Genomic DNA, 23,636 nt, shown 5'->3' with positions numbered 1-23,636 from the left:
ATACAGGTCTACCAACAAGGAGAATACAATTCCTTTTTGGGGGAGGTTGATAATGTTTCACAGAATTAGGGTTCAAAATTAGTTATCTATCTTCAAAATCGATTGTAAAGGTTTATCTGATTTACAAATGATGATTGGTAAAATGTGTATGAGATTTTAGATATTTCATCTTTGAAAATGTCCTTTCAGACATATGTATCCATTAGCATCTAACTTCAACTAAGTGAGTGTATTCATCTTTTAGAAGGCATTTATAGAATTCTATTAGAGTCATCTCTTGATATTTGCATTAACTTGCAATAGAATGCTATACAGGATTTCCTTAATTACACATTTAAATGAATTTTGAAATCTGGAAATTTCCTTCAGATTTACATCATGTTGGAAAATGTTACTGGAGGTCAGAACCTATATTCACAACACATGTGTATGCAAATGGAGATCTCACTCCTTTCTTTAACCTTCAGCAGCTTTGACACTTCAGCAGCCTCGACATTACTTGTGATTCAAACAGTGTTAGTTTTCATCAAAATGCCTTTATTGTAGTACAAGTTTCTCTGATAGTGCTGATTTGACTTGTAAGTGTAGCCTGAGTTCATAAAGAGGCAAAATCAATTCTATAGCAAAAGCTAATTTCTAAGACCATTCAGTCTTTGATAATAATGGTTGAGGGTAAATTCTTTCAGAAAAAATTTAATTTTGACCCTGAACTAAAAAAAAAAAAAAATTACAATTAAATTTTCTCACTGCTAAAACAATAAGCTATTGTGTGTAGGGCAAGTCAGAATATTCAGCTTTTATTTCTAACAAGAATTCACGGAACCAATGATATTGGTTAGCCCACAGAGTGAAGGAAATTTGCTGTCATCACTGCTGGTTCAAAACCACACAGTAGATTAATGTATTTTCTACAAAGCCCTGCTGATGAATAATTGTGGGCTTTAAATACTTTGCATCATCACAAACTTTTAAAATTTGTCCTTAAGCATTTTCTGTTCTGTTTACATTTTTACTACCATTAGTTTTAAAACATCTTAGCAGATTCCACTTCATGTTGTATGGAATTAATATTTTGTTAATATCTTTGAGAACATTCTTGCCTATAATTTTAAAATGTAGACTATTCATAGTGGCTAGTTCTTCAGTCTGGCTGAGCATTTCAATATTATCAATATTGACAATTGCTTTAACATGTCAATTCATAAACAGTCAGAGAAAACTATTCAAAATCATGTGCCTTGTATTTTAATTGGCTATTGATGCTTTTCTTAACGTCCTAAGTCTTTACCCAAGAATTCTCACCAATAGACTACTAGTCTAAGGACTTTTTTTCTTCCTCTGGACATGTTTGTTTTAGTTATCGTGTCAAACATGATTTAATCACATGACCATCAGTAAACAGGTTTCCTTGAATGGCTAACAAATGTAAACTTTTTGCTTGCAGCTCATTTTAACTCTTCATTTTGGTGAAGAAATTGTACTGCTAAGTCTGCTGCTGTTGCTGTTCAGTCGTGTCTGACTCTGTGCGACCCCATAGACGGCAACCCACCAGGCTCCCCCGTCCCTGGGATTCTCCAGGCAAGAACACTGGAGTGAGTTGCCATTTCCTTCTCCAATGCATGAAAGTGAAAAGTGAAAGTGAAGTCACTCAGTCGTGTGCGACTCCCAGTGACCCCATGGACTACAGCCTACCAGGCTCCTCCATCCACGGGATTTTCCAGGCAAGAATACTGGAGTGGGTTGCCATTGCCTTTTCCAGAAATTATACTAAGATGAAGTATTTTAACTTTTCTAATTGTCCCAACCTCTGTTCTCCTTCAAGTTGGAAATATTGAAATGAGTACTTGGTCTGGTGGTGTTGACGTACATTGTATTCTGTTAGCATAAGCCATGCTATGTTTGCATAATAAACATAATGCATTAACCATCCAATTCCATACCAAAATAATCCACATTCAATTGTGCCTTGAAAGTATGACACTCAAAATCCACTTTTTTAGGGGCTTCCTTAGTGGTCTAGTGGTTAAACATCTGCCTTGCAATGCAGGGAATGTGAGTTCAATGCTTGGTTGGGGAACCAACGAAGAGTAGACCCTGCTCGCCGCAAGTAGGAAAAAACCCATGCGCAGCTATGAAGATCCACCACAAACAAAAATAAATAAATAAACAAAATAAAATGAGATGCAGTACAGTGACACGCATGATCCTAGAAACACTGTTGAGTTATAACTGGGTCACTGTTATTTGTATTGTGCTTAGCAGTAGTGTGAAACCAATGAGTTCACCACTTGACTCTGTTGCGACTATCTGACTGTGCTGTTGTGACATGAAAGCAGACAGACGATGTAGAAATTAATGAGAGTAGCTGTGTGCCAATAAAACTGCATTTACAGACTAAATTTTGACTTTCATAAAATCTTTATCTGTCCCAAAATGTTATTCTTTTTTTTTTTTTTTGAGTTTTTAAAACTATTTAAAAATTAAAACCCATTCTTGGTTCACAGGCTGTATAAAACAGGTGGTAGTCTGGATTTGGTCTTCATGCTTAGTTTGCCAAAATCTCCAACCTAGAATAATGCCTGGTGTATAGTAAGTGGGCTTTCCTGGTAGCTCACTTGGTAAAGAATCTACCTGTATTACAGGAGACCTGGGTTCTATCCCTGGGTTGGGAAGTTTCCCTGGAGAAGGAAATGGCAACCCCCTCCAGTATTCTTGCCTGGAGAATTCCATGAACAGAGGAGACTTGCAAGTTACAGTTCATAGGGTCACAAAGAGTCTGACATGACTGAGCCACTAAACCGTCACCACATATAGTAAGTATTCAATCCAAATATTTGTGATTTAGTGGATAGTTTGCAGACTATAATGTACTTATGAATCATATTCACTTACTCAAATAGGAATTTCTGATATTAACCCTCATAATTTGACTGCGTGGTTCAGGCAGCTCACAGAGCTGCATTTTTAATGTACCCTTGGCCATCCATTACTGGCAGTCCTTGGCCCATTTGTTAGAAAAATTGCTGTTTCTTAATTTTTTTAAACCTCTCTGATAATTTTCTTCCTTAACTGTACATTAATTAACTCTTAAGACAAAAATTGGAATGCCTTACTTTTTTTTGATATTGAAAAATCCAACTTAATACTTGAATTAGTTACCTTCTAAGTAGAAAATGTACAAATGTTATGAAATGAAACGAATGTAATTAATAAAAATTAAAAAAAAACTTTTACGTCTCAAGATGGAATGGCAAAGTCCTTCAAACTTGAGAACTCATCAGCCTCTGTTGGGCCTGGGCAAACATCTGCAAAATTCTTACACCCTATTAGGGATATTTACCAAACTTTATATATTTGCTTTCCACACTATAGGTTTATGAAATGGTAAACCATTTCAGGTATTGTGAGATGCATGAGTCAAATCCTATTTGCAAATCTGTTTGCTCTTTATTTCAAATTACAGTGTTTTAAATATGCATGTGGATAATATGACATACATTGGCTAGAACTTGCGAAATATCTAAAGTACCATACAAATGTGGTATTTTATAAAAGTATGTTAGGTGGATAATGGATACTTAAGTGGACAATGTCAGAAATCTTTGTTTCCAATAGGCCTTAATTATCACACATTTCACTAAGAAATCAGCACTCGTATCATTAGCATATACAGGGTTTAACTATTGCTAAGAGATCAGACTAAATGCTGAAATTTTATAATTTCATTTGAATTTATTTTCCCTGAATATCTACTTGAGATTCTGAGGTCAAAACTGATGATATAGGTCAAGTAGTTTCTAATTATGCATACAGAAAGAATATTCATATGTCTCAAAAATTTAAAGAAAAAACGGTAGAGATTTTATACTCAGGACCAAATTAGGTATAATGTGTCTTGTATTATATCGAAATAAGTATTGGAATAAGTTAGAAAATTGAAGGCAGTCCTAGAAATGGTGGTGAACAGTACTATCACAGAAGAAAAGATCATGACATTTACGTATTTAAATCACTTAGCTCTAAATTTTCATGCAACCAGTACAAGGAGAACTATAATAAAATTTCATATGTGTTTGAATTAGACAAAGCATTTACATTAATTTTGGGTGATTGATTAGAATTAACCTCAGAAGTAAGTGCTGAAAATCAATGACATCGTAAAAAATGATCAAGATGACTCTCCATCTTCAGTTCAGTTCAGTTCAGTCGCTCAGTCGTGTCCAACTCTTCATGACCCCATGAATCGCAGCACGCCAGGCCTCCCTGTCCATTACCAACTCCTGGAGTTCACTCAGGCTCACGTCCATCGAGTCAGTGATGCCATCCAGCCATCTCATTCTCTGTCGTCCCCTTCTCCTCCTGCCCCCAATCCCTCACAGCATCAGAGTCTTTACCAATGAGTCAACTTTTCGCATGAGGTGGCCAAAGTCCTGGAGTTTCAGCTTTAGCATCATTTCTTCCAAAGAAATCCCAGGGCTGATCTCTTTCAGAATGGACTGGTTGGATCTCCTTGCAGTCCAAGGGACTCTCAAGAGTCTTCTTCAACACCACAGTTCAAAAGCATCAATTCTTTGGCACTCAGCTTTCTTCACAGTCCAACTCTCACATGACTACTGGAAAAACCATAGCCTTGACTAGACAGACCTTTGTTGGCAAAGTAATGTCTCTGCTTTTCAATATGCTCTCTAGGTTGGTCATAACTTTCCTTCCAAGGAGTAAGTGTCTTTTAATTTCATGGCTGCAGTCACCATCTGCAGTGATTTTGGAGCCCCCCAAAATAAAGTCTGACACTGTTTCCACTGTTTCCCCATCTATTTCTCATGAAGTGATGGGACTAGATGCCATGATCTTCATTTTCTTTTTTTTTTTCTGTATTTTTTTTAAATTTTATTTTATTTTTAAACTTTACATAATTACATAATTGTATTAGTTTTGCCAAATATCAAAATGAATCTGCCACAGGTATACCTGTGTTCCCCATCCTGAACCCTCCTCCCTCCTGCCTCCCCATACCAACCCTCTGGGTCGTCCCAGTGCACTAGCCCCAAGCATCCAGTATCGTGCATCCAACCTGGACTGGCATCTCGTTTCATACATGATATTTTACATGTTTCAATGCCATTCTCCCAAATCTTCCCACCCTCTCCCTCTCCCATAGAGTGCATAAGACTGTTCTGTACATCAGTGTCTCTTTTGCTGTCTTGTACACAGGGTTATTGTTACTCTCTTTCTAAATTCCATATATATGTGTTATTATACTGTATTGGTGTTTTTCTTTCTGGCTTACTTCACTCTGTATAATAGGCTCCAGTTTCATCCACCTCATTAGAACTGATTCAAATGTTTTCTTTTTAATGGTTGAGTAATACTCCATTGTGAATATGTACCACAGCTTTCTTAGCCATTCATCTGCTGATGGACATCTAGGTTGCTTCCATGTCCTGGCTATTATAAACAGTGCTGTGATGAACATTGGGGTACACGTGTCTCTTTCCTTTCTGTTTTCCTCAGTGTGTATGCCCAGCAGTGGGATTGCTGGATCATAAGGCAGTTCTATTTCCAGTTTTTTAAGGAATCTCCACACTGTTCTCCATAGTGGCTGTACTAGTTTGCATTCCCACCAACAGTGTAAGAGGGTTCCCTTTTCTCCACACCCTCTCCAGCATTGATTACTTGTAGACTTTTGGATTGCAGCCATCCTGACTGGTGTGAAATGGTACCTCGTAGTGGTTTTGATTTGCATTTCTCTGATAATGAGTGACGTTGAGCATCTTTTCATGTGTTTGTTAGCCCTCTGTATGTCTTCTTTGGAGAAATGTCTATTTAGTTCTTTGGCCCATTTTTTGATTGGGTCATTTATTTTTCTGGAATTGAGCTGTAGGAGTTGCTTGTATATTTTTGAGATTAGTTGCTTGTCAGTTGCTTCATTTGCTATTATTTTCTCCCATTCTGAAAGCTGTCTTTTCACCTTGCTAATAGTTTCCTTTGATGTGCAGAAGCTTTTAAGGTTAATTAGGTCCCATTTGTTTATTTTTGCTTTTATTTCCAATATTCTGGGAGGTGAATCATAGAGGATCCTGCTGTGATGTATGTCAGAGAGTGTTTTGCCTATGTTCTCCTCTAGGAGTTTCATAGTTTCTGGTCTTACGTTTAGATCTTTAATCCATTTTGAGTTTATTTTTGTGTTTGGTGTTAGAAAGTGTTCTAGTTTCATTCTTTTACAAGTGGTTGACCAGATTTCCAAGCACCACTTGTTAAAGAGATTGTCTTTAATCCATTGTATATTCTTGCCTCCTTTGTCAAAGATAAGGTGTCCATATGTGCGTGGATTTATCTCTGGGCTTTCTATTTTGTTCCATTGATCTATATTTCTGTCTTTGTGCCAGTACCATACTGTCTTGATAACTGTGGCTTTGTAGTAGAGCCTGAAGTCAGGTAGGTTGATTCCTCCAGTTCCATTCTTCTTTCTCAAGATCGCTTTGGCTATTTGAGGTTTTTTGTATTTCCATACAAATTGTGAAATTATTTGTTCTAGCTCTGTGAAGAATACTGTTGGTAGCTTGATAGGGATTGCATTGAATCTATAAATTGCTTTGGGTAGTATACTCATTTTCACTATATTGATTCTTCCAATCCATGAACATGGTATATTTCTCCATCTATTAGTGTCCTCTTTGATTTCTTTCACCAGTGTTTTATAGTTTTCTATATATAGGTCTTTAGTTTCTTTAGGTAGATATATTCCTAAGTATTTTATTCTTTCCGTTGCAATGGTGAATGGAATTGTTTCCTTAATTTCTCTTTCTGTTTTCTCATTATTAGTGTATAGGAATGCAAGGGATTTCTGCGTGTTGATTTTATATCCTGCAACTTTACTATAGTCGTTGATTAGTTCTAGTAATTTTCTAGTGGAGTCTTTAGGGTTTTCTATGTAGAGGATCATGTCATCTGCAAACAGTAAGAGTTTTACTTCTTCTTTTCCAATTTGGATTCCTTTTATTTCTTTTTCTGCTCTGATTGCTGTGGCCCAAACCTCCAAAACTATGTTGAATAGTAATGGTGAAAGTGGGGACCCTTGTCTTGTTCCTGACTTTAGAGGAAATGCTTTCAATTTTTCACCATTGAGGATAATGTTTGCTGTGGGTTTGTCATATATAGCTTTTATTATGTTGAGGTATATTCCTTCTATTCCTGCTTTCTGGAGAGTTTTTATCATAAATGGGTGTTGAATTTTGTCAAAGGCTTTCTCTGCATCTATTGAGATAATCATATGGTTTTTATTTTTCAATTTGTTAATGTGGTGTGTTACATTGATTGATTTGTGGATATTGAAGAATCCTTGCATCCCTGGGATAAAGCCCACTTGGTCATGGTGTATGATCTTTTTAATGTGTTGTTGGATTCTGATTGCTAGAATTTTGTTAAGGATCTTTGCATCTATGTTCATCAGTGATATTGGCCTGTAGTTTTCTCTTTTTGTGGGATCTTTGTCAGGTTTTGGTATTAGGGTGATGGTGGCCTCATAGAATGAGTTTGGAAGTTTACCTTCCTCTGCAATTTTCTGGAAGAGTTTGAGCAGGATAGGTGTTAGCTCTTCTCTAAATTTTTGGTAGAATTCAGCTGTGAAGCCGTCTGGACCTGGGCTTTTGTTTGCTGGAAGATTTTTGATTACAGTTTCAATTTCCGTGCTTGTGATGGGTCTGTTAAGATTTTCTATTTCTTCCTGGTCAAGTTTTGGAAAGTTGTACTTTTCTAAGAATTTGTCCATTTCTTCCACATTGTCCATTTTATTAGCATATAATTGTTGATAGTAGTCTCCTATGATCCTTTGTATTTCTGTGTTGTCTGTTGTGATCTCTCCATTTTCGTTTCTAATTTTATTGATTTGATTTTTCTCCCTTTGTTTCTTGATGAGTCTGGCTAACGGTTTGTCAATTTTATTTATCCTTTCAAAGAACAAGCTTTTGGTTTTGTTGATTTTTGCTATGGTCTCTTTTGTTTCTTTTGCATTTATTTCTGCTCTAATTTTTAAGATTTCTTTCCTTCTACTAACCCTGGGGTTCTTCATTTCTTCCTTTTTTAGTTGCTTTAGGTGTAGAGTTAGGTTATTTATTTGACTTTTTTTCTTGTTTCTTGAGGTGTGCCTGTATTGCTATGAACTTTCCCCTTAGGACTGCTTTTACCGTGTCCCACAGGTTTCGGGTTGTTGTGTTTTCATTTTCATTCATTTCTATGCAAATTTTGATTTCTTTCTTGATTTCTTCTGTGATTTGTTGGTTATTCAGCAGTGTGTTGGTCAGCCTCCATATGTTGGAATTTTTAATAGTTTTTCTCCTGTAGTTGAGATCTAATCTTACTGCATTGTGGTCAGAAAAGATGCTTGGAATGATTTCTATTTTTTTGAATTTACCAAGGCTAGCTTTATGGCCCAGGATGTGATCTATCCTGGGGAAGGTTCCATGTGCGCTTGAGAAAAAGGTGAAATTCATTGTTTTGGGATGAAATGTCCTATAGATATCAATTAGGTCTAACTGGTCTGTTGTATCATTTAAAGTTTGTGTTTCCTTGTTAATTTTCTGTTTAGTTGATCTATCCATAGGTGTGAGTGGGATATTAAAGTCTCCCACTATTATTGTGTTATTGTTAATGTCTCCTTTCATACTTATTATCATTTGTCTTACATACTGCGGTGCTCCCGTGTTGGGTGCATATATATTTGTAATTGTTATATCTTCTTCTTGGATTGATCCTTTGATCATTATGTAGTGACCTTCTTTGTCTCTTTTCACAGCCTTTGTTTTAAAGTCTATTTTATCTGATATGAGTATTGCTACTCCTGCTTTCTTTTGGTCCCTATTTGCATGGAAAATCTTTTTCCAGCCCTTCACTTTCAGTCTGTATGTGTCCCCTGTTTTGAGGTGGGTCTCTTGTAGACAACATATGTAGGGGTCTTGTTTTTGTATCCATTCAGCCAGTCTTTGTCTTGGTTGGGGCATTCAACCCATTTACGTTTAAGGTAATTACTGATAAGTATAATCCCGTTGCCATTTACTTTATTGTTTTGGGTTCGAATTTATACACCATTTTTGTGTTTCCTGTCTAGAGAATATCCTTTAGTATTTGTTGGAGAGCTGGTTTGGTGGTGCAGAATTCTCTCAGCTTTTGCTTGTCTGAAAAGCTTTTGATTTCTCCTTCATACTTGAATGAGATCCTTGCTGGGTACAATAATCTGGGCTGTAGGTTATTTTCTTTCATCATTTTAAGTATGTCTTGCCATTCCCTCCTGGCTTGAAGAGTTTCTATTGAAATATCAGCTGGTATCCTTATGGGAATTCCTTTGTGTGTTATTTGTTGTTTTTCCCTTGCTGCTTTTAATATTTGTTCTTTGTGTTTGATCTTTGTGAATTTGATTAATATGTGTCTTGGGGTGTTTCGCCTTGGGTTTATCCTGTTTGGGACTCTCTGGGTTTCTTGGACTTGGGTGATTATTTCCTTCCCCATTTTAGGGAAGTTTTCAACTATTATCTCCTCAAGTATTTTCTCATGGTCTTTCTTTTTGTCTTCTTCTTCTGGAACCCCTATGATTCGAATGTTGTAGCGTTTAATATTGTCCTGGAGGTCTCTGAGATTGTCCTCATTTCTTTTAATTCGTTTTTCTTTTATCCTCTCTGATTCATTTATTTCTACCATTCTATCTTCTAATTCACTAATCCTATCTTCTGCCTCTGTTATTCTACTATTTGTTGCCTCCAGAGTGTTTTTAATTTCATTTATTGCATTATTCATTATATATTGACTCTTTTTTATTTCTTCTAGGTCCTTGTTAAACCTTTCTTGCCTCTTCTCAATCCTTGTCTCCAGGCTATTTATCTGTGATTCCATTTTGATTTCAAGATTTTGGATCAATTTCACTATCATTATTTGGAATTCTTTATCAGGTAGATTCCCTATCTCTTCCTCTTTTGTTTGGTTTGGTGGGCATTTATCCTGTTCCTTTATCTGCTGGGTATTCTTGTCTCTTCATCTTGTTTAAATTGGTGAGTTTGGGGTGTCCTTTCTGTATTCTGGCAGTTTGTGGAGTTCTCTTTATTGTGGCGTTTCCTCGCTGTGTGTGGGTTTGTACAGGTGGCTTGTCAAGGTTTCCTGGTTAGGGAAGCTTGTGTCGGTGTTCTGGTGGGTGGAGCTGTATTTCTTCTCTCTGGAGTGCAATGAAATATCCAGTAATGAGTTATGAGATGTCTATGGTTTTGGGGTGACTTTGGGCAGCCTGTATCTTGAAGCTCAGGGCTGTGTTCCTTTGTTGCTGGAGAGTTTGCTTGGTATGTCTTGCCCTGGAACTTGTTGGCCCTTGTGTGGTGCTTGGTTTCAGTGTTGGTATGGAGGCGTTTGATGAGCTCCTGTCAATTAATGTTCCTTGGAGTCAGGAGTTCCCTGGAGTCAGGGTTTGGACTTAAGCCTCCTGCTTCCAGTTATCGGTCTTATTTTTACAGTAGTTTCAAAACTTCTCCTTCTATACAGCACCACTGATAAAACATCTACATTAAAGATGAAAAGTTTCTCTACTGTGAGGGTCACTCAGAGAGGTTCACAGCATTACATGGAGAAGAGAAGAGGCAGGAGGGAGTTAGAGGTGACCCAAATGAGATGAGGTGGAATCAATAGTGGAGATAGTGGGCTAGCCAGTAGTCACTTCCTTATGTGCACTCCATAACTGGACTGCTCAGAGATGTTCACGGAGTTATACAGAGAAGAGAAGAAGAAGGAAGGAGACAGAGGTGGCCAGAAGGATAAAAGGGGGAATGAAAAGGAGGGAGACAGATCCAGCCAGTAATCAGTTCCCTAAGTGTTCTCCACCGCTGAAACACACAGAAATTCACAGAGTTGGGTAGAGTAGAGAGGGGTTAGGGAGGAGACACAGGCGACCTGGTGGAGAAAAAGGAGAGTCCAAAGGGAGAGAGAGCAGTCAAGCCAGTAATCTCACTCCCTAGTGAAAAATGGGTCCTGAAGATTGGGTTCTTAAAGGTACAAAATTGGTAACAAATCCATAGAAGCAAAAATTAAAAATCTAGAGTAGAGTTTGGAATTTCAAAAATACGATGTTAAAGAAAAGAAGAAGGAAAAGAAAGAGAGAAAAAAACGAACAAAGAAAAACAAACAAAAAAAAAGAAAAAAAAAAAAAAGAAAAGAAAAACAAACAAGGTCGTGAAAATTATAAAGAAAATACAGGTACAAAATTGATAACTAATACCAAAAAGCAAAAATTAAAAATCTAGAGTAGAGTTTGGAATTTCAGATATACAATGTTATATAGAAGAAGAAGAGAAATAAACAGAGGAAAAAAAAAAGTCACAGAAATTATAAAAAAACTATAGGTACAAAATTGATAACATATACCAAAAAGCTAAAATTAAAAATCTAGAGTAGAGTTTGGAATTTCAGATATACAGTGTTATATAGAAGAAGAAGAGAAAGAAACAGAGAGAAAAAAATAGAAGTCACAGAAATTATAAAAAAAAAACTATAGGTACAAAACTGATAACATATACCAAAAAGCTAAAATTAAAAATCTAGAGTAGAGTTTGGAACTTCAAAAATACAATGTTAAAGAAAAGAAGAAAAAAAAAAAAAAAAAAAAAGGTCAAAAAATTATAAAATATATATACATGAAGTTTGCTGAAGAAGAAAAAAATAAGGTCTTTTTTTTTTTTGAAAAGTAATAGGTTATAAAAGTGAAAATTAAAGAACAATAGAGGACTTAAATTTTTTTTTCTAAAAAATTAAAAGAAAGAAAGAAAGAAAGAATGATCGTAAAAATAGTAAAAATATATCTAGGACTTTCTCTGGTTTTGTTGTGAGTATTGTGGGTTCAGTTCATTTTTGGCTAGTTCCATGGTCCGACTTATATTTCTCAAGATCTATAGGCCCCTTCCTATGTAGTCTGTAGTAACCACAGGGTTTTAATCTCCAAGGCGTTTCCCTCTGTTATAACTTCTTCTGTTTGCTGGTCTCTTCAGTGTCTGGTTTCCGCCCTGACACAAAGGGGACGGTGGAGGACACTTTTTTTTTTTTTTTTTAGGCTTACTTGTTCAGTCACGCTGTGGGGAGGGAGGGAGGGATGCTGCAAACAAATAACACTGGCGTGCGCTTGCAGTGCCTCAGCCACACTGGGTCTGCCCCCGCTCACGGCGCGTGTAGCCTCCCTGTCCACACTGCTCGGACTCTAGGTTGTTCCGCCGGGAACAATCCGAGGCCGGCCCTGGGCTGCATGCACCTCCCAGGTCCAAGCCGCTCAGGTTGAGGCACTCGGGTAGTCCTCAGAGGCGCAGACTCGGTTGGGCCTGCGTTTTGTGCTCTTCCCAGTTCCGAGCAGCTCAGGTGATGAGGTGTTTGGCGAGCGCCAATGCTGCGACTTATCTCCTCCCCGCCACTCGGTTATCTGGGTGTCAAACCGGCGCACCTTCTCAGGCAGATGTTGACCGTCCAGACCCCCAAGAAGTTTTAGTTAGCAAAGAAGCCTGCTTACAGTTTTATAGATAATGTCTCTCTGGGGCTGCGATTGCCCCCTTCTGGTTCTGGCTGCCTGTCACCGGAGGGGGAAGGTCTGCAGCCGGCTATCTCTGTTCAGTCCTTTGTTCCGTGTGCGGGCCTGGAGGTGTCTTGGGTTAGGGCTGGCTTTTCGCGTGGTAGATATCGCACAGTCTGGTTTGCTAGCCCAAATTATTTCGCTCAGATAGCGCTCAGGGTATTCAGGCCAGATTCTTACTCTAAGCGATGCAGCCTGCGCCGCGCCTCCCTGCCCAGCCCCCGCTTGCTGATGGCGGATGCAGGCGTCTGCGCTGATTCTCCACTGGGGGAGTTACCGTAGGGCTCGCAATCTGCGAATTTTAATTGTTTATTTATTTTTTCTCCCTGTTAAGTTGCCCTCTGTGCTTCCAAAGCTCGGCACAGATTCGGCAGTGAGAAGGTTTCCTGGTGTTTGGAAACTTCTCTCTTTTTAAGACTCCCTTCCCAGGACGGAACTCCGTCCCTCCCTCTTTTGTCTCTTTTTTTGTCTTTTATATTTTTTCCTACCTCCTTTCGAAGAGTTGGGTTGCTTTTCTGGGTGCCTGATGTCCTCTGCCAGCATTCAGAAGTTGTTTTGTGGAATTTACTCGACGTTTAAATGCTCTTTTGATGAATTTGTGGGGGAGAAAGTGTTCTCCCCGTCCTACTCCTCTGCCATCTTGGCTCCTCCTGCCCCATGATCTTCATTTTCTGAATGTTGAGCTTTAAGCCAACTTTTTCACTCTCCCGTCTCCAGCTTAGTGACTTCTAAACTAGAGTAGCTGGATTGTAGTTATCTGAAGATTGATAATTTATGAGAGGTAAACTTGGACAGTTACATATTATATTGACAGTTAATGTATTGGAGGAGATTGTGAAGACTATGTATAACTCCTGCTCACTACGAAACTGATAGAATTACATTAAACTCTTACAACCTATCTGTCAGGCAGATATTGTGTGTTTGTGTTAGTCACTCAGTAACATTCAACTCTTTGAGAAACCATGGACTTTAGCTTGCCAGGCTCCTCTGTCCGTGGAATTCTCCAGGTAAGAATACTGAAGTGGGTTGCCATTCCCTTCTCCAGGGGATCTTCCCAACCCAGGGATTGAATCTGGGTCTCCCACATTGCAGGCAGATTCTTTACCATTTGAGCCACCAAGGAAGCTGTAGGCAGATATTACTGAACTGATTTTAAAGAGAGATAAAAAGCTCATAGAAGTTAGGTTACTTGTTCAAGGTCACATATAAGACATAGGACCTGGATCTAAAGCTCCTCTTTCCATTATATGCTATTAAAAGTCTGCTTTCTTGATCCTTATTTTAGATTACTTTATCAAATTCAGTTATTTCAGGTGATAAAATAGTTTCTGTTTTATGACTTTCATGACTCATTTTGATATAAAATGATAAATTAATCATGCTCTATTTCCTCCCTCCCTAACTTCCCCATCCTCCTCTTCCATCCCACATATTCATTAATACATTGCATCCATAAAGGTAAAGTGTTTTTTTTTTTTTAATGTGAACTCCTGAGTCACTATGCCAGTCAAGTGTAATTATATGTCAAGTAGTGTTTTCTCTTCTTGGTGTTAGTCATAGAATGAGGTTGATTCTATGCATATCATTGGCTTATTCATTTTGATTAAATTTATTGGTGTCTTTCAAGATGAGTGTGTCTTTAGGTTCTATTATTGACATTAACTTCATACTTCAGTGTGGGAGATGGAATAAAAGTTTTCCCAAGATATTCGCATCCTGGAACCTGCAAAATAAGTTCCTTTAGATGGCAAAAAAGACTTTGCAGGTGTAGTTAAATTAAGGATCTTGAAATGAGGAGACTATCCAAGATTATCCATTGGGCCCAATGTATAATGATAAGAAGGAAGTAGGAGGACAAGTCAGAGAGGGGATATGACAGTGGGAGTTGAAGTGATGAGCTCTGCAGATGAAAGGGAGGAACATGAGCCTAAAAATGAACATGACCCCTAGAAGCTGGAAAAGCAAGGGAAATGACTGTCTCCAAAACCTCAGAGGAAGCATGGCCTTGCCAGCACCTTAATTTTGGTCCAGTGAAACCCACTACAGAATTTTGACCTCCAGAACTATTAAACAATAAACTAGTGTTGTTTTAAACCACTAATTTTGTGGTTATTTGTTACAGAAATACCAGGAAACTAATACATTTAGCATATCCTCTTACAGTCAGTTTTCATTAAATAGTATTTCACTAAGATGGTGTGCTGTGATTCATGGGGTCGCAAAGAGTCCAACACGACTGAGCAACTGAACTGAACTGAACTGAAGGTATGGTAGCTATCATGTGGCCATCTCCATAAAACTGAGCGTCGGAGTGACCTTGATACTTTTTTAGAGTTATATTTCAAGTAGAAACTTTAACAGCATCCAACTTTTCTAATTGCCAGTACTTTGTTGCAGACTAGTGGTTTGTAACTCTTCCAGATCATGGGTGCCTTTTCAGTTCAGTTAAGTCACTCAGTCATGTCTAACTCTTTGTGACCCCATGAACCACAGCATGCCAGCCTCCCTGTCCATCACCAACTTACAGAGTCCACCCAAACCCATGTCCATTGAGTCAGTGATGCCATCCAACCATCTCATCCTCTGTCATCCCCTTTTCCTCCTGCCCTCAATCTTTCCCAGCATCAGGATCTTTTCCAGTGAGTCAGCTCTTCGCATGAAGTGGCCAAAGTATTGGAGTTTCAGCTTCAAAATCAGTCCTACCAATGAACAACCAGGACTGATCTCCTTTAGGATGGACTGGTTGGATCTCCTTGCAATCCAAGGGACTCTCAAGAGTCTTCTCCAACACCACAGTTCAAAAGCATCAATTCTTCAGTGCTCAGCTTTCTTTATAGTCCAACTCTCACATACATACATGACCACTGGAAAAACCATAACCTTGACTAGAAGGACCTTTGATGACAAAGTAATGTCTCTGTTTTTCACTATGCTATCTAGCTTAGTCATAACTTTTCTTCCCAGGAGTAAGTGTCTTTTAATTTCATGGCAGCAATCACCATCTGCAGAGATTGTGGAGCCAAAATAAATAAATAAATAAAGTCTGACACTGTTTCCACTGTTTTCCCATCTATTTGCCATGAAGTGATGGGACTGGATGTCATGATCTTAGTTTTCTGAATGTTGAGCTTTAAGCCAACTTTTTCACTCTCCACTTTCACTTTCACCAAGAGGCTCTTTAGTTCCTCTTCACTTTCTGCCATCACTTTTCTGTCATCTGCATATCTGAGGTATTGATATTTCTCCTGGCAGTCTTGATTCCAGCTTGTGCTTCATCCAGCCCAGCATTTCTCATGATGTACTCTGCATAAAAGTTAAATAAGCAGGGTGACAATATACAGCCTTGATGTACTCCTTTTCCTATTTGGAACCAGTCTGTTGTTCCATGTCCAGTTCGAACTGTTGCTTCCTGACCTGCATATAGGTTTCTCAAGAGGCAGGTCAGGTGGTCTGGTATTCCCATCTCTTGAAGAATTTTGCACAGTTTATTGTGATCCACACAGTCAAAGGCTTTGGCATAGTCAATAAAGCAGAAATAGATGTTTTTCTGGAACTCTCTTGCTTTTTCCATGATCCAGCAGATGTTGGCAATTTGGTCTCTGGTTCCTCTGCCTTTTCTAAAACCAGCTTGAACACCAGGAAGTTCACGATTCACGTATTGCTGAAGCCTGGCTTGGAGAATTTTGAGCATTACTTTGCTAGCATGTGAGATGAGTGCAATTGTGTGGTAGTTTGAGCATTCTTTGGCATTGCCTTTCTTTGGGAATGGAATGAAAACTGACCTTTTCCAGTCCTGTGGCCACTGCTGAGTTTTCCAAATTTGCTGGCATATTGAGTGCAGCACTTTCACAGGATCATCTTTCAGAATTTGAAATACCTCAACTGGAATTCCATCACCTCCACTAGCTTTTATTTAAATGATTATCTTTAGAGTGGTGAATTGCGGATCCAAATTTATTTATTTATTTTTTTAATTGCACATCACTCCTTTATTTTATACTGATCTGGAAAAAAGATATTTTTAGTACAGTTATGCTCAAATGAGTACTGGGCCCAAGTGCTGGGCCAAGCAACTGGAACATGATTCAGAAGTCAGGCACAGTGAGAGACACACTTGGACATGATCAAGAGGCATTCCGCTGCCACAAAACAGTAAGGCAGGGGAGGGATTCTAAAACACAGCAGGATGAACTCCTACACCTTAGACGCCAGGAGCTTATCCCATGATGGTGTAAGGAATGACTTATTTGCTGATGACCACATGTGGGAATTTTTCAACCGCCACTAAAAACCCCAGAAGGGTTTTTTTTGTTGTTGTTTTATATTTATAATTTTTTTTTTTTAAAGTAGATGCAACACAAAAACATTCAGGATTGATCCAGCCTTTTAGAGTCAGGGAGGAATATTTGATTGAGTCACCATACAGGTTACATTCATCTTCCACTGGAATGACTAGAGCCCCGAGTCACCTAACAACTGTGCCTGGCTGGCCTCTGGGGACACGAACAGGCTCTTACTTCTCCTCATTGGTCACACCTCAGCATGGTTTTCTCCCTGTCCCCTACTCAAGCAGCTCCTTAGTAATAAACCACCATCAAACCCCCCAAGTGATGACCTCTCAACACTTCTGGATAATTCTTCCCTTGGCTTTGACTGAGGACCATGCCCCAGACGTGCCATTCTGACTAGACTGTATGAAGGGAGTGGGTGCAAGAGATAAAATGGCTAATGTGGAATTGGAAGCCACTGGTCCCCACCTGCAGCTACAACTTACGATGCCTACAGATGTCATCAGTGGGACATGTGCCAGGGAGAGGTGCAGAGGAATAGGGTGGGCCAGGGCAGGGGAGGAGGGTAATCCTTGGGAAAGTAATCTGCTGCTTGCTCTCACTTCTTGGCCTTGCCCTGGGCAGCCACAGCCTCCATGGCTTTATGCACGGTCTCCTCATCCCCCAGGAACTGCATGGGCTTGATGGGCTTCAAGTTCTTGTCCAACTCATAGACCATGGGAATGCCAGTCGGCAGGTTCAGCTCCACGATAGCCTCTTCAGAGAGACCCTCCAGATGCTTGACGATGCCCCGAAGGCTGTTGCCATGGGTTGCAATTAGTACCCGTTTCCCCTCCTTGATCTGGGGGACAATTTCTTCATTCCAAAAGGGCAGAGCTCTGGCAATTGTGTCCTTCAGACTCTCACAGGAGGGCAGCTGGTCTTCAGTGAGGTCTGCGTACCTGCGATCCTTACTGATGTTGCTGTAGAAGGGATGGTCGGGCTCCATGGGAGGCGGCGGGACATCATAGGAGCGCCTCCAGATCTTTACCTGGGCCTCACCATGCTTGGCAGCAGTTTCTGCCTTATTGAGGCCAGTCAGACCCCCATAGTGTCACTCATTAAGGCGCCAAGTCCTCACCACTGGCAGCCACATTTGGTCGATGGCATCCAGCACTGTCCAGAGGGTCCTGATTGCTCTCTTCTGCACTGAGGTGAAGCAGATGTCAAACTCATAGCCAGCATCTCTCAGCGCCTGCCCGCCTCGCTTGGCCTCCTCGTGCCTGGCTGGGCTCAGGTCCGCGTCGTACCAGCCGCTGAAATGGTTCTCCAGGTTCCATGTGCTCTCACCGTGCCGGATCATCACCAGCTTGTAGGCGGCCATGGCTGCGGTTCGGGATGTGGCGCAGACTGGATCCGAATTTAATATGTTTCTCATGATGACACATTCTACTAAGACTGACAAATAGCTGTGATGCAAAGAGCTGACTCACTGGAAAAGACCCCGATACTGGGAAAGATTGAGGGCAGGAGGAGAAGGGGGCTACTGAAGATGAGATGGATGGCATCACTGATTCAATGGACATGAATTTGAACAGACTCCATGAGACAGTGAAAGACAGGGAACCCTGGTGTGCTGCGGTTTATGGGGTTGAAAAGAGTCAGACATGAGTAGCTACTGAAGTACAACAAATGAACCAACATAAAAACCAAAGTGTATCAACTGTAATATTTGAAATAGTCATATTTTATAAGGTAATCTTATAAAGAAAATGCAGTGATTTTTCATATTCCCAACAAATTGGGGAATTTTGTTCTAATAAATCTTAACTTCCTCCCATCCATCTTTCATGGCTTACCTGTTTGGAACTACTGTTAGTTGAATTTTGGATTTTCTGAAATAAATCTCTGTGTTGTTCTTCTTTTTTCCTAATGTTTTATTTTTCAGTTTTTAAGTTTGGCAATTGTATTTTTAATTTCTAAAAACTAAATTTTTTTCCTCTGGCAGTTTCTATTTTCATGAATTAAGCTCTCAAATCTCTTTGAGCATAATAATTAAAGATGCATTTTGTTTCCTGTTTTTTGAATTATTTATATTTATTTTGCTCTGTTAAAGAAAACGTTTTTAAAAATGTTAGGTAATGTTTCATAGGTTTTAAAAATGTAGATTCTGGGAGCCAGACTTCTGGCTTTCAAGCTCAGCTCTATCACTTATTAACTCTGGCTTTTGAAATTGTGTAATTCAGACTGGAACTGAACCCATTGTCTTTTAACTGAGATCACACTTCTGGTCTCAGGACTTACTGAAGTTCAGGTTCTTGATGTTTCATAGCAGAAATAACTCGTTGAGAGACAAAGTGATTGGTAAGAAGTGGACTTATTTAAAGAGAAACACACTCCACAGACAGAGTGTGGGCCATCTCAGAAGGCACCAAGGTATGGGGTTGTCAGTTTTTATAGGAATGGGTAATTTCATAGGCTAATGAGTAGGAGGAGTATTTCAGCTATTGGGGGAAACAGATGGGGATTTCTAGAAATTGGGCTACTGCCCACTTTTTGACCTTTATGGTCATCCTTGGAACAGTGATGGCACCTGTGGGTGTGTCATTTAGCTTGAAGTGTTACAGTGAGTGTATACTGAGGCTCAAGTTCTGGTGGACATCAATTCATCTGTCATCTTGAACCTATTTAGGTCTAATCAGTTTATACTGTGTCCTTGGGCTATGCCATTCCTTTAAAGGCTGTGCCTGGTCCCTTTCTCTCCTGTTTCACTTTGGACAAGTGATTAAGCTTTTAATGTGACTGAGTTTCCTCAGTTGTAAAATGGGGATTCTAATAGCACCTGCTTGACAGAGATTTTATTTCTAAAAGGATTACATAAATAAATGAAGAATGTAAAGACATTGAATGGTTTCTGTTACACAGCTCAGTTCAGTCATTCAGTCATGTCTGACTCTTTGCGACCCCATGGACTGCTCCACTCCCAGAGCTTGCTCAAACTCATGTCCATTGAGTTGATGATGCCATCCAACCATCTCATCCTCTGTTGTCCCCTTCTCCTCCAGTCTTCAATCTTTCCCAGCATCAGGGTCTTTTCCAATGAGTTAGATCTTCGCATTAGGTGGCCATGTTTTGGAGTTTCAGTTTCAGCATCAGTCCTTCCAATGAATGTTCAGGACTGGTTTCCTTTAGGATGGACTGGTTTAATCTCCTTGCAGTAGTAAGTACTAATAAATTATAGCTGAAACTATTGGTCTTTCACATTAGTCTAGTAATCTGTAGTTTTCCCTTGTAACTGAAAAACGAATGTCTATTTTAGACAGCCAGTGTGGATATGTGTGTTAGTCACTTAGTTGTGTCAGACTCTTTGTGACCCCATGGACGGTAGCCCACCACCAGGCAGAATACTGGAGTGAGTTGCTATTCTCTTCTCCAGGGGATCTTCCTGACCCAGGGATCAAACCCAGGTCTCCTGCATTGCAGGTCTTGACCATCTGAGCCACCCTGGAAGCAGATGTAGGGAGTTATAATACAGCTAGGTTAGTTCCACCAGGGCTTCTCCCCCAAGTGGGAAAACTACTCAGGATACAAATGAAGTACTTCAGTTCAATGGACAGACTTCACTTTACTGCAGGGACATGTGCAGGGAGAAAGCCAGAGATTCTCTGGGCTCTGCGAGGCTGGAGCAAGGAGTTTTATCCTCCTCATCCACACTGGAAGTCTGAGCTTTCAACGGGAAGTTTGTTCACTTTTTTTCTGGATAAAACCCTACACTGTTTTGCCTGAAGGTAAATGCTGGGCTGCAATTCCAGTTTTTCTGCCTGCAGTGGGGATGAAGAAGCCGAGTGGGAGAGCTGGAGCTAGCTGTAGACGGAAGTCCTTTTTAATACCCCTGTTTTAGCTTCCTTTCTCATTCCCAATCTCCATGCTGTCAGCTTGGAGCCCACAGTTCCACAGTCAAGAAGACTGGCAGCCACCAAGCTCCCCCAGGGTACTGTCTGGAATGTGGATTCCCCCTTTGTTTCTCTGGTTTTTCTGGTCAGCAGCTTTCAGCTGCTCCTACTCTCCAGGAATTTGTTGAAATCTCCTATCTGCTAATGACTACACCCACTCCCTCCTTCCCTTTATTGTTATTGGTTTACCCTCTTTTCCACTTTCTTAGAGTCTTTTCAGCGTGGTCCCGGGGCAAGCGTCTTGACTCTGGAGACACAGACTTTGTACCTTGAAGAAAACATTGATTGCCCTATTCCCCCAACCCCCTCTTATATAATTTTCATTAACTCTTACAATTTTATAACAAAATATATATTATTATTGTTTCAATTTTACACATGAAAGTTTTAAAAGGACCAGAACACACCATGCTAGAGTGATAGCACTCAGGTTCAAGTCTTTCTTAAAAAAAAAAAAAAAAAAAAAAAACCCTAACCCCTTCTAAAATCCAAGAATGAGGACCCAATGTGAGGATAAGCATTATGACTACTAAATATAAGCATCTCGGAAAAAATAAAATATTAATCCTATAGATTTTGATGCTGTGTAAACCAATTATTTCAAAATTAAAAACAAATTAACTATGGACTTTTTACCTTTTTCTTTTTATTAATTTTTACTGGAGTATAGTTGCTTTACAATGTTGTGTTAGTTTCTGCTGTACAGCAAAGTGAATTAGCTATACATATACATATATCCAGTCTGTTGTTCCACGTCCAGTTCAAACTGTTGCTTCCTGGCCTGCATATAGGTTTCTCAAGAGGCAGGTCAGGTGGTCTGGTATGCCCATCTCTTGAAGAATCTTCCACAGTTTATTGTGATCCACACAGTCAAAGGCTTTGGCATAGTCAATAAAGCAGAAATAAATGTTTTTCTGGAACTCTCTTGCTTTTTCCATGATCCAGCAGATGTTGGCAATTTGATCTCTGGTTCCTCTGCCTTTTCCAAAACTGTCTTGAACATCTGGAAGTTTACAGTTCACGTATTGCTGAAGCCTGGCTTGGAGAATTTTGAGCATTACTTTACTAGCATGTGAGATGAGTGCAATTGTGCGGTAGTTTGAGCATTCTTTGGCACTGCCTTTCTTTGGGAATGGAATGAAAACTGACCTTTTCCAGTCCTGTGGCCACTGCTGAGTTTTCCAAATTTGCTGGCATATTGAGTGCAGCACTTTCACAGCATCATCTTTCAGGATTTGAAATAGCTCAACTGGAATTCCATCACCTCCACTAGCTTTGTTCGTAGTGATGCTTTCTAAGGCCCACTTGACTTCACATTCCAGGATGTCTGGCTCTAGGTGAGTGATCACACCATTGTGATTATCTGGGTCATGAAGATCTTTTTGTACAGTTTTCCTGTGTATTCTTGCCACTTTTTCTTAATATCTTCTGCTTCTGTTAGGTCCATACCATTTCTGTCCTTTATCAAGCCCATCTTTGCATGAAATGTTCCCTTGGTATCTCTAATTTTCTTTAAAAGATCTCTAGTCTTTCCCATTCTGTTGTTTTCCTCTATTTCTTTGCATTGATCACTAAGGAAGGCTTTCTTATCTCTCCTTGCTATTCTTTGGAACTCTGCATTCAGATGCTTATATCTTTCCTTTTCTCCTTTGCTTTTCTCTTCTCTTCATTTCACAGCTATTTGTAAGACCTCCCCAGACAGCCATTTTGCTTTTTTGCATTTCTTTTCCATGAGATGGTCTTGATCCCTGTCTCCTGTATAATGTCACAAACCTCCATCCATAGTTCATCAGGCACTCTATCTATCAGATCTAGTCCCTTAAATCTATTTCTCACTTCCACTGTATAATCATAAGGGATTTGATTTAGGTCATACCTGAATGATCTAGTGGTTTTCCCTACTTTCTTCAATTTAAGTCTGAATTTGGCAATAAGGCATTCATGATCTGAGCCACAGTCAGCTCCCGATGTTGTTTTTGCTGACAGTATAGAGCTTTTCCATCTTTGACTGCAAAGAATACAATCAATCTGATTTCGGTGTTGACCATCTGGGGAGGGCCATGTGACGAGTTCTCTCTTGTGTTGTTGGAAGAGGGTGCCTGCCATGACCAATGCATTCTCTTGGCAAAACTCTATTAGCCTTTGCCCTGTTTCATTCTGCACTCCAAGGCCAAATTTGCCTGTCACTCCAGGTGTTTCTTGACTTCCTACTTTTGCATTCCAGTCCCCTATAATGAAAAAGACATCTTTTTTGGGTGTTATTTCTAAAACGTCTTGTAGGTCTTCATAGAAACATTCAACTTCAGCTTCTTCAGTATTACTGGTTGGGGCATAGGCTTGGATTACCGTGATATTGAACGGTTTGCCTTGAAAATGAACAGAGATCATTCTGTCATTTTTGAGATTGCATCCAAATATTGCATTTCGGACTCTTTTGATGACCATGATGGCTACTCCATTTCTTCTAAGGGATTTGTGCCCACAGTAGTAGATACAATGGTCATGTGAGTTAAATTCACCCATTCCAGTCCAGTTTAGTTTGCTGATTCCAAGAATGTCGACGTTCACTCTTGCCATCTCCTGTTTGACCACTTCCAATTTACCTTGATTCATAGACCTGACATTCCAGGTTCCTATGCAGTATTGCTCTTTACAGCATCAGATCTTGCTTCTATCACCAGTCACATCCACAACTGGGTATTGTTTTTGCTTTGGCTCCATCCCTTCATTCTTTCTGGAGTTATTTCTCCGCTGATCTCCAGTAGCATATTGGGGACCTACTGACCCGGAGAGTTCCTTTTTTAGTATCCTATAATTTTGCCTTTTCAT

General features: G+C 39.6%; 1 protein-coding gene and 1 pseudogene across 1 annotated transcript; both read right to left on the bottom strand.

Moving 5' to 3' along the window:
• Window positions 1-16,921: 16,921 nt before the first annotated feature.
• Window positions 16,922-18,209, bottom strand: LOC109566894 (phosphoglycerate mutase 1 pseudogene; annotated as a pseudogene).
• Window positions 17,969-18,307, bottom strand: LOC139186224 (phosphoglycerate mutase 1-like). Its single transcript, XM_070800376.1, has one exon. The coding sequence runs from the start codon at window positions 18,290-18,292 to the stop codon at window positions 17,969-17,971; it is 324 nt and encodes a 107-aa protein (XP_070656477.1). The 5' UTR covers window positions 18,293-18,307.
• Window positions 18,308-23,636: the final 5,329 nt, after the last annotated feature.

This window comes from Bos indicus, chromosome 12 (assembly GCF_029378745.1).
Source record: "Bos indicus isolate NIAB-ARS_2022 breed Sahiwal x Tharparkar chromosome 12, NIAB-ARS_B.indTharparkar_mat_pri_1.0, whole genome shotgun sequence".
Taxonomy (NCBI): Eukaryota; Metazoa; Chordata; class Mammalia; order Artiodactyla; family Bovidae; genus Bos; species Bos indicus.
This window is presented reverse-complemented; position numbering and strand designations above follow the sequence as displayed.